Genomic DNA, 17,437 nt, shown 5'->3' with positions numbered 1-17,437 from the left:
CCCCTCGTCCTGTCACTGCTGTCTCTGCTAAACAGATTGTCCCCATCTTTCCTATAGGCTCCCTTTCAGTACTTGAAGGCTGCCATCAGGTCTCCCCTCAGCCTTCTCTTCTCCAGGCTGAACAAGCCCAAGTCTCTCAGCCTGTCCCCATAGGAGAGGTGCTCCAGCCCTCGGATCATTTCTGTAGCCCTCCTTTGGACCCGCTCCAACAGTTCTATGTCCTTCTTGTGCTGAGGGCTCCAGAGCTGAACGCAGTACTCCAGGTGAGGTCTCACCAGAGCAGAGTAGAGGGACAGAATCACCTCTCTCGACCTGCTGGCCACGCTTCTCCTGATGCAGCCCAGGACACGGTTGGCCCTCTGGGCTGCCAGTGCACATTGCCGGCTCATGTCCAGCCTTTCGTCTGTCAGTACCCCCAAGTCCCTCTCAGCAGGGCTGCTCTCGATCCTTCTTTCCCTCTTCTGAGTTTCTCTTTTTCGTAGCGCGTGGACTGCGTTGTCTGGAGCCGGCAGGTTAACGGCTGAGCGCGCGTGGCCCTCGGGGCAGAGGGCAGAGTTATGGATGTCCTTCCTACTGCGGGACGTCTGTGGACAAGCAAAGCGTGAGGGACCAGCAGAAGACCTCCTAGCAGATCGCTGGTGGTCAGCCCGTGGCGTGCCCTGGGTTTATAGCCCCCCAGGTTAAATACAGCTGGTATTTACAGATCAGAGCAGTATAAATCACTGACCCCGTTTGCTGTTGAGTGCTAAAATTGGAAGAAAGTCCAAGGTTCAGTCAAAACAAAAAAAGCCAACAAAAATTACTCTGCACAGAATGAAAAATTTTTTGATTCAGAGCTGCAGGTTGTTTTTCAGTTGAGATTTCTGGACGTTTTTTTAACCTCACTGAGCTCAATTTGATACCTTAACATCTCTCTGAATTTAAAAAAAAAAATTATTTGGAAAACACCTGATTGAAAAAAAAAAAAAAATCCAGAGCTCTTTTTTAACCGAAGGACTTTGTCAAAATTGTCACAAATTTGCAAAAATAGGTTAGTGCTGTGAAGGTGCATTTTTCTGTGACGGCAAGACTTAACTGGAAGGTGTTTCCCCGCTCCCCGGTCCACGGAGTGGACTTCTGAGGGAGGGAGCCTCGTGAGCGACGGAGGCTGTGCCTGTCCAAGCAGGACTGCAGACCGTTTTCTCTCTCGCCCTGAGCGGAGAGGCAGGTTCGCTTTACCGAGAGGAAAACCAGGCCGTTGTTCTCTGCAGAGAGGCCAGGCCAGTTTCCTGCTTTTCCAAGGTCTCTCACGCTGACTCGGTGGGATTCTGCCCCGGGTGCTGGAGCAGTCCCTCGGGCGGCGTGGGTGCGCGGTGGGAAGCACCTTCCTCAGCCGTCCTTTGGTTTAAACCCTCCTCGGCGCGGGCGATGCCTGGCCCTGTGGCACGCTGTGACGGGTTTCAAGGCTGGGTTTGGATATCTGCTGCTCCAGGACGCGGGTCGGTGGCGTGCGGGCTCCCTGGGCGCGTTCGTGGGGCTCAGTGCGGCGTCCAGCCCTGCTCCCCACGCGGTCGAGCGTATCTGAGCTACCGGCTTAGTGCTTGTTATTGAAGGAATTTATGATCCGTGTGATTACCTCCACAAAAGAAAACGATAGGAAACAAATAAAAGTCATGAGAATGTTAATTTTAAAAAGCTACAGTGAGGTCCCTTGCCACAAGGGAAAGGCAGAGACCCCTGTAGCCCCTGCTGGGAGGTCGGGCTGGTGGGGAGAGGGCTGGGGATGAGGACAGCAGGCTGTTGTCAGCGTACCCAGGACCCCAGCGAGCGATGGGCAAGGCGTTGCTGTTCCCGGCCAGACTCTTCATTTTTGTCCCACAGCCTTCCGTCCTTGTCCCTCGAGCAGGAGCGTTTCTCCTGGTTCATTCGAATTTTCTGCCAAATGGAAGGGCTAAATAAGGCAATGTCCCAAACCCAGAGCTGGGATGGCAAAAGGACGCGGCCAATGGGGACTGGTGGAGAAAACCAGCGACTGGGACGAGTCTGGCAGGAGGGACGGCACCGCCACAGCGGCGCGGTGCTCTCGGCGTCGGGTGGCAGCGGCTCGGCTGGTGCTCGCCGGGAACCGAGAGGAAGGCACCATGTGTCACCGGCACCATGTGTCACCTGCATGGGGTGTCACCTGTATGGTGTGTCACCAGGACAGAGTGTCCCTTGCGTGGTGTGTTACCTGCACGGTGTGTCACCGGCATGGTGTGTCACCTGCAGCCACCATACAGATAGAACTCTTCACCCTTATGGTGCTGATGTCTTCTCCCCGTCCCAGATGCGTGTTCAGAAACCTGATACCTGAGAAAACGCGGTGAAAAGTGTCCAGCTGCGTGTCTGCCTGTGTGTAGGTGGTTCTGATTGAGCTGTACTGGCTGTGGAGCTTCTGATTCGTGGGTCTTCTGAGACTCTAGCGACCAGAGCAACGTGTTGAGCTTGGAAGTGCCATGTACAACGTCTTTGCTGAGTATTTGTTCAAGGACAAGTGCAGGCTCCTGCACCTTTGGAGGAGCAACCCCATGCACCAGTACAGGCTTGGGGCGGACCTGCTGGAGAGCAGCTCTGTGGAGAGGGACCTGGGTGTCCTGGTGGACGACAGGTTGACCATGAGCCAGCAGTGTGCCCTGGCTGCCAAGAAAGCCAATGGGATCCTGGGGGTGCATTAGGAGGAGTGTGGGCAGCAGGACGAGAGAGGTTCTCCTTCCCCTCTGCTCTGCCCTAGTGAGGCCCCATCTGGAGTACTGTGTCCAGTGCTGGGCTCCCCAGTTCAAGAAAGATGAGGAGCTACTGGAGAGAGTCCAGCGGAGGGCTACGAGGATGAGGAGGGGACTGGAGCATCTCTCCTACGAGGAGAGGCTGAGGGAGCTGGGCTTGTTCAGCCTGAAGAAGAGAAGGCTGCGAGGGGACCTAATAAATGCTGATAAATATCTGCAGGGTGGGTGTCAGGAGGATGGGGCCAGACTCTTTCCAGTGGTGCCCAGCGACAGGACAAGGGGCAATGGGCACAAACTGAGGCACAAGAAGTTCCGTCTGAACATGAGGAAGAACTTCTTGCCTCTGAGGGTGACGGAGCCCTGGCCCAGGCTGCCCAGGGAGGCTGTGGAGTCTCCTTCTCTGGAGATATTCCAGACCCACCTGGACGCGGTGCTGTGCAGCCTGCTGTGGGTGACCCTGCTTGGGCAGGGGGTTGGACAGGGTGACCCACAGGGGTCCCTGCCAGCCGCTGCCATGCTGGGATTCTGTGATTCAGCGTTTCAGTCCAAAGGTGCCAGCAGCTGGGTAACAAGCAAGTTCCGTGTGTGACGAGGCCGCTGGCTTCTGCTGGTGTGCAGTGCTGTGCAGTCCTAACAAGACAAGGCTAAAGGACTTGTCCATTGCTGTTGTGCTACCGAATGGGTGCTCTGCGCGGTGGGGGTGGCAGTGCAGTCGTGGTGGTCAGGCTTTCCCCATCCTGTGAGGTTTCCACACCTTGGCTGGGCATGGGCTGTGTCAGAGCTGGCCCTGCTTTGACCATCTGCCCCATCCTTCGGCCTTTCCAGCACCCTGCTGCCCCAAGTCCAGCCCCCCACACCCTGCCCCGTCCACGGCAGGGGAGCTCTCTAAGGCCACGGCTGCTTGAACGACACTGTGAAACCCTTCCTTCATCTCTTCGTTCTTGAGACTTTTAAGCTCGTGCTTTTCAGTTTCTCTGCACGTCACAAAGGAAACTTGCAGGAAGCTTACCTTAAAACCGAACATGGTAAGCATCAGCTGGGAACTGTAGAGTCATAGAATGGTCTGTGTTGGAAGGGACCTTCAGAGGCCATCTAGCCCAACCTCCCTGCAGTAAGCAGGGACATCTGCAACTGGATCAGGGTGCTCAGAACCCTGTCCAACCTGACCTTGAACATTTCCAGGGATGGGGCATTGGCCACCTCTCTGGACAACCCGCGCCAGGGTTTCACCACCCTCACAGCAAAAAAATTCTTCCTTATATCTAGCCTAAATCTACCCTCCCTTAGTTTAAAGCCATCCCAGCCATCCTTGGTTTAAATCCCCAGAAAATATGCTGCTGAATGGATAACGGTGTTCTGCCTGCAGCAGCAGGTCCATCCACTACCACCCAACTCCGGGGCTCGCCGTCTCGGGTGCAGGGCATCTCCCCGGGCTTGCTCTTGCTGGTTCCTGGCCGCGGCAGCGTCAGTGGGAATCGTTCTTCCCCGCTCCCCAACCACACCTCTGCTGCTGGGGGTGGCGGTGGGCTCTGAGCCCTCTGGGGCTGCAGCTGCATGAAGCATCGTGGCGGCGTGCAGTCCGATCTGCCGTGAGAGGTGGGCAGAATCCCTTGGGTTGGTGCCTTTGTGTCTCAGTGATGTGTGAATTATTGGGTGGGGAGGGGATGCCGTTTCACGTGAAGGAGGGATGGGTCCAACCGCCGACCCTTCCCCGCGGCGCGGGCGGGCGCCGTGCGCGTGTGTGCCGTACGCCGCGCGTGTGCGCGTCCCCGGGCAGCTGACTCGTGGTGTTTTTGAGCGGGGCACGGGCTGGCGGCTGAGCAGCGCTGTCGAGAAGTGCGGCTGATGGACCTGGGCATGTCTGGTGGAACCCGCAAGGCGTTGGCGCCGCGCTTGTTCATCTGGCTCGGTTCCACTGATGGCCGCACCGTTTGCCTGCCCAGGTGCTGCGATGGTAGGAGCAGCGCTTGAGACTTTCTTCCCCGCTTCTCCTGTTCCCATCCCCTCTCTCGTATTTCTTTTCTCTCATTTTCCTTCCTGTCCCCCTTCTCTCTCTCTCTCTCTTTTTTTTTTTTCCCCCTGCAAGGCTGATGGATATGCAGAGTATGTTAAGAAGCAAGCAATACTGTCACCGAGCTGATGGTGCTCAGTGACTCCTCGAGCTCCTGGCTGGTCTGTACTGCAGGAGCTTGACACCCTGACCACTGAGGCATAAAAAACAGAGAATTGGAAGCCTCAGCCTGACAGGCACTGGAGCATCCCCCAGAGAGGGTCCACGATGTGTGTCTGCGTGTGAGTGCGGGGAGGAGGGCGGCGGGGATGGAGGGGGGGAGGAGAGCAAGGCAGGAGCGGATCAGACAATGGGCTGTCAGCCCGCTCCCGCCCGCAGCCCTGCCGCAGCGCCGATCGGCCGTTCGGAAGCTCGGCGGCATGCGCGGCGTCGGCGCGGGACGGGCTGGGTCTGTGCGACCCAGAGGATGCTCTCGCGGGCGTGCGGCAGCTCGCCGTGGGCTTCGTCCCAAGCCCAGACCCCTCTGCACACCCCGAGCAGGCGGCCTGCAGCGGGGACTGGGGTCTGTCCTGCTGTCCCGTCCGCCCCGTCCCGCGGTCCATGCGCCGCGCAGCTCCGTGAGAGGATGCGGCAGCGAGACTCGCGCCCATCGGCTCTCGTGTGTCGCGCCGGTCAGGCAGCGCGGCTGTTTTGTGCAGCTAAAACGGGGCTAAATCTCCGTATTTCTCACTGCCCCGTGGAAGGGAAGGATGGATGCCACGAGGGAGGGTGGTATGTGAGCACCCCCTGCAGCAGACGCACCCACAGGACAAAGTGGTTTTTGTGCCGTGCATGCTGGAAGAAGCATAGACTAGAACCGTAGACTCATTAAGAAAAGGTCATCAAAAAATGGTGAAAAAGGATGAAAAAGGCTCAAAAAATTACAAAAAATGATGAAAAAGGATAAAAAAATTACAAAAAATGATGAAAAAGGATCAATAAATGATGAAAAGGACCTCCAAGATCATCAGCTGCCAACCCACCACCACCATGCCTACTAAGAAGGACCTGTCTGTGAGTGGTGAAGCACTGGGAAAGATGGTGTCCCTCACCCTGGAGGTCACCAGCCAGTTTTCTGCCCATGTGCTTTGCATGCTCGGGCAAGTACCGGTGGGGCAGAGCTGGGCCAGAGCCTTGCTGGAAGCCGAGGGGCTTTGGGAATGGGGGCGAGCCGGAAGGGCTCTGCTGGGCAGAAGGGACTGGAGAGGAGCTGTTGTGTCCTGCAGCGGGGAACCCAGTTCTGGGCTCCCCAGTTCAAGAAAGATGAGGAGCTACTGGAGAGAGCCCAGCGGAGGGCTACGAGGATGATGAGGGGACTGGAGCATCTCTCCTACGAGGAGAGGCTGAGGGAACTGGGCTTGTTCAGCCTGAAGAAGAGAAGGCTGCGAGGGGACCTAATAAATGCCGATAAATATCTGCAGGGTGGGTGTCAGGAGGATGGGGCCAGACTCTGTTCAGTGGTGCCCAGCGACAGGACAAGGGGCAACGGGCACAAACTGAAGCAGAGGAAGAACTTCTTCCCTCTGAGGGTGACGGAGCCCTGGAACAGGCTGCCCAGGGAGGCTGTGGAGTCTCCTTCTCTGGAGATATTCCAGACCCGCCTGCACGAGGTCCTGTGCAGCCTGCTCTGGGTGACCCTGCTTGGGCAGGGGGTTGGACTGGGTGACCCACAGAGGTCCCTTCGAACCCCTGCCATGCTGGGACTCTGTGGTTCTGTGACCCTTTGCCAGCGGTCCTGGTACCTCAGGTGGCTCCTGACATCTCTTGTGGCTTCACCGTCTGCACCGTGCCCGACATTTGTAGAGAGAGCACTGTGACGAGGTAACCTTCAGGCACTGAAGTCATCTGTTGTTCATAAGGACCGGGAGCAGAGAAGACGTGTAGATATGATATGCTTCACTGGAAAGAAAGGTTTAGAAACAGCTCCATTTTCCATGGCTCGTGGTGAATTAACGCCATTCCTTAGAGGCTGTCTTGAAAAGCTGCTCTGAGCTTGTGCAGAAATGTGGTCAACACAGCGTTGAGCGTGGAAGTGCTCACTGCTGCTGGCTCCAGACCTCATCTCCCTGCCGTGTCCGTGGGTTGATTCGAGCCCCCTGGGTGCAGTCCTGCAGGTCCGAGGGGTGGTGGGAGGAGGGGAGGGCTGTCAGCGGAGACCCCCATGAGCGGACCAGCGATGGGCAGCTCTTGCTGTCCACACGCTCAGCGTGTGTGCCGGCGTCCGTGGGTGCAGGCGGAGAGGCAGCTCATTCCTGCCGAAGCAGCATGGTGTGCAGACCACGCTACCTTGGGGCCGACCCTGCACCCGTGCTGAGGACCAGAAGAGGCGAAGGTCTCAGCGAGCATCCTCTGCAGCCTGGCAGCCCGCTCCCCTTCCGTGGGAAGCCTGCTCTTCATCCTGCCGTGCGGTGCTGTCCGTGCTTGTCTTTGTGTGTGGGAGAGGGAGGAGAAGAGGGAGGAAGTGCAGAGGAGAGCGGGAAACTGTCGTTTTGTGGAAAATTTCCTAATAAATCAGCACAGTGGTGGAGCCACGTGCCCTGCCCAGGGTCAGAGCCCCGTGGTGCAAGGCTCTGTCCTGACGAGCTGAAGTATGAAACGGGAGGTGACATGTGAGGAGAAGAAACAGATGGGAAGAGCGCGAGCTCATGAGGAGATAAATAGCGACAACTCTTTGAGCCTTTTTCTGTGCCAGTGTCTGGAGGGTTTCAAAGCCACCTGGAACTAATGCAAGCATCCCTTTCCTTGGGTTGCAGTGATAGACAGACATCTGGGACCAAGACCATGTTCTCTTGGAGAGCCTGGAAGGGTACCCAGTATCTAGAATAGCAGCTGGTTCATCTTCTCTTGCCAGCAGAGAGCCTGCCTGAGCAGCCCTGTCCTCGTACTGTGTTTATTGCCCCAGGTGCTGTAGGGCTGTAGAGGCAAGGGCCAGCTCCACCGGTGCGTCCCAGAGTCCTCTCCATCCCTGCTCTCTGTCTTGCTCCAGCAGCACAGGCCAGAGAAGATCTCACCAGCTCAGCAGGCCTGGACTGCAGCACGAAAAGGACGCATGAAACGATGACTGCACCCATTTATTTAACAATTTGCCCTCTCACAAATAATTTGCCTACTCAAAGAGGGTGGCCAGAGATGCTTTTACTAGGGCTGTCACCAGAGCATGGCGCGCGCTGAAGAGCTGCTTTCCCACAACACTGACTGCAGTCTCAAATCAAACGATCTTTCATTTTGTCTTTTTCTCTTTAACTCAGGGAGCGAGTTCTCTGGGAGCCCGTACAGCCACCCACAGTATTCAACGTACAACGATTCTTGGAGGTTTCCCAACCCCGGACTCCTGGGTAAGTTGCCGTCCCCGCTCTGGGGGTCTTGGCGCGATCTGGCAGCGATCGTCGGCTGCTGAGGCGGGCAGGACGCGTGTCCTGGCGTGGTGCTGTGTCCCCGTGCTTGGCCCTTGTGCAGGACTGCCGGTCTGCACCGGGGCACGCAAATGCTCTTGGTTCCCTTGGCCGCTGTGCCCGTGCAGCCCCGCTGACGCCGGCATGGTCCCCGCGGGCGGAGGGGGCTGGAGCCCTGTGGCTCGTGCAGGACCGTGGCCCTCATGTGAAGGATAAACATAATCCATTTTACACCACTGTCAAAAGCTGGCCCACTTTGACCTTATATACATGTAGCATGCAGTAATTAGAATTTTTCCCTGCATAATTTGCATGGATGAGGTAAGTAAAATACCAATTAATTGTCATCTCTCAACACAGGAGTAGCATGCCTTAGAGATTTCCAGATTTATGGATGACAGGGCTGTTATATGTGACCTCCAGCAGCGAAATAATTTTGAATTTTTGTCATACTTTTTTCATCCGGTTTCTTTGTTTTAAGTAATTGAGTCCCCATGTAATTGAGCCACCCAGGCTGTATTCATCATGGTTCTTGTCCTTAAACAAATCCTCAGGGAGCAATAGACAGCCTCTGCCTCTCGTGCCATGGTGCTGGTATAATGCTGCTATTTGCCGTGCCACATTTAAGGGTTTGTTAGCGTTTCCATCATAAATCAGCGGACAGATCTCCAGCTAATATGGATGGGCATAGCTGCACAAAGCCGGGGGAGTCCCTGCGCTTAAACCCGCAGTTTCCATGGCCACAGCCGGCAGCGCCTGCGGGATTTTGGCTCGGCGGTGCGGGGAAGATGCTTTAGCCAGGGGGGAGAGTGCACGCCACGCTTTCTTAATCTCTAATTCCACAACTCCTTTGGAAGCAGGAGAGCTGCTTTGGCAAAGCTCTGCTGCACAGACAGGCCTGGGAGGCCAGGTTTTGGGTGGATTTTTAAATTGTGCTCGCAAAGCGGTAAAGAAATTGGCACGATAATAGAACTAATTGAAAACCCATCCCCAGCCCTGCCCTTCCCCGTGGAGAGGGCTTCTGGAGAGGCTCCTGGGCTGCACACCATGCTCCATCCCGTGGGTGCCCACGTCCATCGGGGAGGACATCCACAGTGGAGCCATCCTGGATTCATCCCGGAGCTCCGCGCTGCTCGGCAGGGATGGACAGTGGCCCTTCGACTCCAGCAGCAGCAGGCTGACCCACAGCTTGCTCGGCTCTTCGTTTGGGATGATGGACCTGTATAAGCTCTGAGCGTGCTGGCAGGGTGCAGGACAGGTGATGTCCTGTGGTGCCCCGGGGCCAGGGAAGGTAGGCAGGTCTGGATCAGTAGAAGACTTTAGAACAGAAGCTGCTCAGGAGCTATCTGCTTGCTGCTAGGATACCTTTTTCCTGTGCCATTTTTTTCTTTTCCCATCCTTCCTCTTCTCCCGTTTCCTTTGTGGATGGTACATTTTGGGGCAGATTCCGTCTTGTCTCTGTCTGTGTGGGTGGCATGCCGTGTGAGCCCAGCTGGCAGGACGGCGTGCTCCCCTTGGCAAGGCTCGCGTCTCAGGCTGGCGAGGGTTTCTGCAGCAGCATTTACTCAGCAGCACGCTGTGAACGTGTGTTTAAATGAGGCAAGGGCAAAAAGATTTGGATGCTGCCATTTTCCTTCAGAAACTGGAGCTTTACTGAAATATTTCATGGTGTAACAACAACAGTGCTGGCATTTTTTGCTGGCAGGAGTTGTTAAAACGTATAATCTTGGCTTCCTTGTTTTTAACCTCTTCAAAATACTTTGTTTTGGTGTTTTCAAAATCTTATGTTTCAATAAACACAGACTCGGTCACTGCACAGATAGCGTTACGTTGCTTTGAGTGTGCGGTGACTCACTGATGTGGAGTTAGGAGACCTCAAGTTTTGATGCATCAAAAAGGAAGATAAATGGGAGTTTTCGTTCTGCAGCAAGTCCTAACATTGAACTTACCATTCCAGTCCAGCCTGGTGGCAAAACTGAGAGTGCTGGAGTTTCTTTGGGGGGGGGAATCCATTTGTCTGACCACTGGTAGGTTTGAAATGCCTATTCTGCTCCGTTCCTGCCGTTGCTGCAGGAATTGCTGAGCTGCTTGAGAGCCGGAGCAGCCTGTACCTCCCTGTGCCGCTCGGATGCCCCACGGGCACCGTGTAAGAGCTGGGCAGTGAGGTCTCGGTGAGCTGAAGCTTGGGATTCCCTTGCATTTCAAGCCCCTCTGTCAGAAAAGCACCGAAAGTGAAACGGCGCTTGGTTTGGAAAGGCATTTGTTAGAAATCAGAAATCAGCGTCGTACCACACAGGGCGTTGCAAAGGTGACCTGGACAGGCTGGAAAGCTGGGCAGAGAGGAACCTGATGAGGTTCAACAAAGGCAAATGCAGGGTCCTGCACCTGGGGAGGAACAACCCCATGCACCAGTACAGGCTTGGGGTGGACCTGCTGGAGAGCAGCTCTGCGGAGAGGGACCTGGGTGTGCTGGGGGACAACAGGTTAACCATGAGCCAGCAGTGTGCCCTGGCTGCCAAGAAGGCCAATGGGATCCTGGGGTGCATCAAGAATAGTGTGGCCAGCAGGACGAGGGAGGTTCTCCTTCCCCTCTACACTGCCCTGGAGAGGCCCCATCTGGAGTACTGTGTCCAGTTCTGGGCTCCCCAGTTCAAGAAAGATGAGGAGCTACTGGAGAGTGTCCAGCGGAGGGCTACGAGGATGGTGAGGGGACTGGAACATCTCTCCTACGAGGAGAGGCTGAGGGAGCTGGGCTTGTTCAGCCTGGAGAAGAGAAGGCTGAGAGGGGACCTAATAAATGCTTATAAATATCTGCAGGGTGGGTGTCAGGAGGATGGGGCCAAGCTCTTTTCAGTGGTGCCCAGTGACGGGACAAGGGGCAATGGGCACAAACTGAGGCAGGGGAAGTTCCGTCTGAACATGAGGAAGAGCTTCTTCCCTCTGAGGGTGACGGAGCCCTGGCCCAGGCTGCCCAGGGAGGCTGTGGAGTCTCCTTCTCTGGAGATATTCAAGACCCACCTGGACGCGGTGCTGTGCAGCCTGCTGTGGGTGACCCTGCTTGGGCAGGGGGTTGGACTGGGTGACCCACAGAGGTCCCTTCCAACCGTTACTATTCTGTGATTCTGTGATTCTGTGGTCCACGACCCAACACCCGCACGCGGTGCTGGTGGGCACGGCCGGTGAGCTGGTGCTCCACGAGACGCCGCGAGGTCCCGGAACGGCCGCAGGACCCGAGCGAGAAGGTCTCCGTGTTGGGTCAGACACGTCTGTTGTGCCCTGCAGAGATCCTCAGCTCTGCCTCGGCCCCTGTGAGCCTGCTCCTGCACTCGCTGCTCCCCAGGCACCCGCTGACCCCTCTGCTAATCCAGAGCAAGCAGGAATCTGTGGCAGAGCCTGAAAATCCTGCTGTGAGTCTCCTTGCACACCCAGAAGGCTCCGTGATGAGCCTGAGCACCCGTGGTGGAGAGGAGGTTAATTTAAACTATGTCCAGGACGCTTCCACTCTTCTCAGGAGTATACGTGAGTGCGTTTAGTAATTCTCTCCTGAGAGCAAGCTCTGGCAGTATCAGCCTCAAAGCAGAAACCTTGACAAAATTAATCAGGACTGGTACATGGACTGACACAGTTTGTTTTACTGAGTCCCGCTCCCCTCACCGAGATGGAAGTGCAATGCTGTAAGCACTTAACAGCGCCTACGTTCAATTAATTCCCCGTGCTGGCAAGGAGGAATTGCACCGCAGCGATCACACCAGGCTGAGAGCCGTGAAAGAGGAGCTGAAAGGAGAGCTGCAGGTGGCGGGAAGCAAGGATACCTGAGGTGAAGAACGCTTTTTGAGGGGCGTAAAGAGGGCAGAACAGAGAGAGATGAGAGCGATGGAGAGGCGCTGGTCGTCAGTCCCCGGTCTTCGTCCCGCGAGTGTGGACGGCAGCGAGAGGCGCGAGCCGGTGTCTCTGCGGGAAGGCAGCACCGTGCTCTCGGCCTGCGGGTGGTGGGGAGCGGCTGCCCGGCCCTGGCCAAGCACCGGCCACTTCCCATCGCCCCCACGCCTGCTCTGCCCTTGCTCCCCCGCAGCGGGCAGCCCGCCTTCGTCTGCCCCGGCTGGCGTGGGAGCCGGTGTGAGGAGTGGACCGCGCTCCCTCCTCGCCGGGACCGTCCCCAGTGCTGTGCCCCGTAGCTCCGGTGGAAGGAGAAGACATCCAAGCTGCAACGGAAGCAGGGGCAGGAGGAGAGGTCAGTTACCCGCTGCAGCTCCGCGGTGTCTTCCCACTCTCCGGTCCCGTCGTCAGCCCCAGCTCTGCGGCAGGGATGCGACAGCCTTTGCTGCCTGGAGTGGCTCGGTCCTGCCCCGAGCGCACACCCCGAGCTTCCAAAGGGATGTGCCGGGAAGGGGACGCAAACCCTGCCCGCTCGCGTGGCGCCTGGCTCGGTGGCCGTGGCGGGTGTCCCCATCCCAAAGCCAGAGGAGGAGGTGGACAAAGGGGCATCTTTTTTCTTTATTTTTTTCCCCTCACCGTGCTGTGAATCACCTACAAGTGGTACGCTGCAGGATGCCCGCAGAGGCGTGCGCAGAAGCAAGCAGGCGCGAGGGGCTCGGTCCGTCGCTGCCAGCGCGTCCTGGCGCGGAGTCAGCCCGGCACGCCCAGAGTGGGTGACAGCAACACAGTCTAACGAACAAGAACGGTTCGTTTTTGTGCTGGCTTGTTGCAATGGCTTCTTTGCCATTTTTGCACATCGTGCCCGGCTTGGTGCTGCTCTCGGCGGGTTTCATGCGGTGCAGCGTCCCCGCTCCCACGCAGACACGGTGTCGCGTTAAAGGGGGGGTAAGGGGAGTCTGATATTCAACTAGCCTGCCAGAGCCCTTCCAAGGACTTTCACTGAAACAGTTTGGCAAAGTTGAAGCAATAGGCAATTTATTCAAGGGACAGGTATCACAGATTCGGGATTGCCGTTGATAAATTCACTGTCTACAAAAGTTGAGCTCAAAGTAATAGTTTAGCGCTTTGGTTAACAACGTGTTCCCAGGGATACGTCTGACAAAGTCAGAGGCGCGACTCTTACCAAAAAGGCGTCCCTTCTTGGGGGGGGGAAGAGAGCTTCAGGCCTGTTGACCCGTCCGTCAGGTGAAGTTCTCACTTGGCTCCTCCTCCCAAAGACAGTTTTCAAGTGCCAATTTTTATATGTTTGGAAATCTTTTTGCGAGGCGGGACTCAGTCAATTATTGTGTATCGATTGGCTCTTGGCATGGAATGTGGTGTTGTCAGAAGTGGGACGCAGCAGTGTGACGCCTTCGGAGCGGGCATCTTGGTATGTGCATTCGGGGGCCATCTGTGCTTTATCCAAAGCAATCTCTGAAGCAATCTCTGGCTGTGCAGCCTCCGCGGTGCCCCACAGATCACTGAGTTTACAGTGATGGGCTATCCCCCCTTACTTTTGTCTGATAAGATAAGCACCAGTTATTTACTTCTTTTGTTAGCTCTTCAGCTCTTGATGCCTCAGTCCGTTTGTCTTTTGTCTTGCATTCGACAAGTCCAGCAAGGCCATCGATTACACACGGTCCCTGCGCGCTGCGGGGACGGTTTGCCTGCACCGCGTCATGCTAGGGCAGGGCTTGGAGCCGGTCAATTGAGATCAGATTCAGTTCTTCTGAGGGTTTCTGTGAAAAGATGAGAGAACAAGTAGGCACCAGAAATTACTGTGTCAAGAAATAAATTGATGGTGGTGTGAATTAGAAAGGAAAAATGACAGAAGGACGGAGAAGTCTGTTTTGGATGGGGGCATGGTGACAGGGAGAAAGAACGAATGCTTTGTGATGTGATGTTTTCATTTTTCACTTCAAATACAAGCTTTTTTGATTTCCCTGCTGAAAGGCGAACTGTAAAAATCAAACTTGAGGGAAGTGTAAAGCCTTTGGAAAGCAAGAGAGAAATATTGGGCTTTGGTAGCCGCATTGAACCGGAGCAGCAGCGGAGGAAGATGGAGGGGGAAAATGAAGGCCCTGATGCCAAACAGACTCCATTCACCCCAAAACCTCAGGGAGTGCTGCATCTGGCTCCGGTGGGACACACGCCTTGCTCCGTGGGTCGGGGTGGAATTGTTTGGTGCCCCTGGACCCCTTCCCTGGACTGAGCTGAGCTTCTGTGGCTCGGTGTCGGTGCCGGTGCTGGCAGGGACCGGGATTTCAGCTGCTGGTCAGTCTGGGAGACAGGCAGCCCCGCTCCCCAGTCCCCATCGACCTGCCCCGCGGCGGGAGGTGATCCCCAAGGACTCCCGGGCAGCAGGAGCAGCTGTGAGCGGATGGGGACTGACAAACTGGGCACCCCGAGAGCACAGCGCCCAGTCCCCTGGCTACAGAGAACGTCCCGCAAACCCCAGCTGGACAGCGCGCGCGCGCTGCGTGTCTGGTGGGCTGCTCGCTCTGCCTTGGCTCACCGCCTGCCGTGATTTTAATTGCTAGGGTTTGGCTGGGATACACAACGTGCAGCAGTTTATTTTAGGCTACCTAGGAGGATGGGATTGGCTCTTCCGGTGAAGGTTTCCAGTGTTCCACGGTTCCTGAGGCTGGGGCGTGTTAACTTGGTGTCAGTTATCTGGAAGAGGAGCGCCCATCCAGCCCGGGACAGCGGTTTCGGTGCCTTCAGCGGACAACACAAGGCTGTCAGCACTGCATTTATGGAAGTGTAAATGGGACAATGACCCTCTGAAGGCATCTGCTTTGCCTCCATTGATTATGATTTAAAATACTTGTCTTTGCCTAGAAGTTCTGCAATCATCTATGCAAATGTTTAGCCTGGCCAGTGATTTCACAGACTGTCTTGAATTACTCTTGTGTATGGTGAGACTACCCTTCTAGACAGCTGGGACCACAGCCCTGAAGCTTGGTTTATCTTCTCTAAACCAAGCCCTTTGCAGCGGGTTTGCACGGTATTGAATTTGGGATATCTGTGACGCTGGGGATGGTGCTGAGGCCAACACAGACCCTCCCATGGACAAGCTCACGTTCTGCTGCAGCACTGATTGATGCAGAAGGCAAGTTCCTGTAGCCAAACTCCATCATTTCTGACCCATCGGGGTTGCAGGGTATCACATGCTGTTGTAGGACTCTGATCATGAGAAGGAAGTTCCTTCTTCATGGCTGCACCAGGGAGTGCATTGCCCGTACTGTGCGGTAGGAGGTGCTGGCTGAGCTCCGTGTTTTGGATGCGTTGGCTTGTGTTGCCTTGGAAATGAGCAACAGGAGGCTGGTGATGGAGCTGATTTCCTGATGTGGCACTTGGGATGGAAGCAGCCTAGAAGAAGCAGGTGGGCTTGCCTGTGAAATGGATGCTGGTGGGTCCACAGCAGCAAGGTGAGGCGGAATAGCCTGTCCTTTCAGGAGATGTTTCCACTGGTGGGGCTGTCTTGTTGGGATGTCTTCTTGGGCAGCACAGTGTATTTCACCAGCCCTGGAAACCACCCCAGGCAGCTCACTGAGGCTGGTTTGGGGAGAAAATAGAGAAAGCCCTTCATTTGCGATTATACCACCATCCTGAGCTGACGGTCAGCTTTAGACGTCCGTGGGCTTCCTCTTAGAGGCTGGCAGTGCGATTCTCACTCTGTGCTGAGGCTGTGGAAGCAGCAGCCCTTGAGTAATCACTCAAGTTGTTTAGGGTTGCACAACGGAGGCTTCAGCTGGAGGCCACGCAAGAGGAGGGGAGGCCAGGAGGTTCTCCAGCTCCTTATCTCAGCAGAGAGCAGACGACCAGCGGCACAAGGCATGCCAGATGGGTTCTTCTTCCCGTTCCAGAAGGTGTGCTGGGGCCATGGTGGTGGAGCAGCCGGACTATTGCTGTGCTTGGCCCATGCCTGGATGCTGGGCAGCTGTTGGACCTGCTGGAGCAGGGTTTGCTGGAGTCTGGGGTGGGAAGCGTATGGCCGAAACCGTACCTTTGGCTTTGCTGCAGCTGACACTTTGCTGAGGGGTCCACAGGCCCCACTGAGGTCTGGTGGCACCAGCTTCTCCTAGAGGGGCCCACTCCTTTGTCTTGATGAAGCTGCAGAAGTTACTTGCTCAGTGACAAGTCATGTCCTTCGCCGTGAAGACCCTCAGCCATGTGTGCTGGGCCACTGTCCCAAGTTGGGTTGAGGCAAGGAGTTGAAGGTGGCTGGCGGCTCTTGGATGGAGTCACTCGTGAGACCAGACCCCACAGCCCAGCCAGCTCCAGAGCCGTTCCTCTTGTTGGCTCTTTGTCACTTGTCCAAGCCTGCCTGGGGTTCTCAGACACGTGTGTCTGAGCGCAAGTCCTTCCAAGGGGCTTCTTCCACACTGCAGCGTGTCTTGAGTCTCATGCATGTGAAACTGCTGGTGACTTGGAGACTAAACTGGTAGTGCCTTGAAAAACTTTTGGCCCAATTCTTCCCTTACACTGAATCAGAGCTGGTTTCCTCTCCAGTGCTTTTGGAAGGTATTTAATAGCTGGTGCTGTCTGGACAGACTGGTATGTCTCAAGATACTTCTGAAGGCAAAGACTCTTCCTCATCCAAGCAAACAGTCCAGGTTCCAGATGATCATAGAATCATTAAGGTTGGAAAAGACCTCTAAGATCGTCAAGTCCAACCGTCAATGCATCAGCACCGTGTCTACTAAACCATGTCCTGATGTGCCGCATCTACATGCTTTTTGAACACCTCCAGGATTGGTGACTCCACCACTGCGCTGGGCAGCCTATTCCAATGCCTGACCACTCTTTCTGTAAAGATACTTTTCCTTATATCCAATCTAAACCTCCCCTGACACTCCCCTAAGACCATGATCCTTTGGTGATACCCAATCTACCAGCATTGAGCCCTGCAGGGCAGAAAAGTCACTGCCCATATCTTTCAGGCCTTGTCTTGGTAGGTGGGTGCCTTGGCATTCCGCTGTCTTCAAAGCTTTAAGCCTCGCCTGCATAGTTCATTCAGGTGTGCAACGCGTGCACTCAATCAAAAAATAAAGCATAAATGTGATCAGTTTGAGGCTTAAGTGTCCATCTCAAATGCTGTGGTGTGGAGTATTGGATACTTCATTGGACGAGACATCACTTGCTGTAGGTAGTTGTGAACTACTTTCTGAGTTCAAATCTGTTACCAAGTGAAAGTCACCAACATCTTCTCAAGAGAGTTTGTCCCTTCAGCAAACGTTTTGGATGCCAAAGGACTCTCCCTGGCACAGAGGCCGGCGCAGTGCCGTGATCCCAAAGCAGATCTGGTAGCACAAATTTGGTGTTTCTTTCTGGAA

General features: G+C 55.6%; 1 protein-coding gene across 2 annotated transcripts in view; it reads left to right on the top strand.

Moving 5' to 3' along the window:
• PAX5 (paired box 5) overlaps positions 1 to 17,437 on the top strand; it is a 142,630-nt gene that overhangs the window by 124,382 nt on the left and 811 nt on the right. For both annotated transcript variants that reach the window (XM_075410740.1, XM_075410741.1), the window contains one exon: positions 8,040 to 8,126. In XM_075410740.1, coding sequence (XP_075266855.1) covers positions 8,040 to 8,126 — 87 coding nt within the window. The remainder of the gene's footprint in view (positions 1 to 8,039; positions 8,127 to 17,437) is intronic.

Source organism: Opisthocomus hoazin, chromosome Z (assembly GCF_030867145.1).
Source record: "Opisthocomus hoazin isolate bOpiHoa1 chromosome Z, bOpiHoa1.hap1, whole genome shotgun sequence".
Classification (NCBI taxonomy): domain Eukaryota; kingdom Metazoa; phylum Chordata; class Aves; order Opisthocomiformes; family Opisthocomidae; genus Opisthocomus; species Opisthocomus hoazin.
Note: the sequence above shows the minus strand (reverse complement) of the source record. Positions and strands in the feature narration are given on the sequence as shown.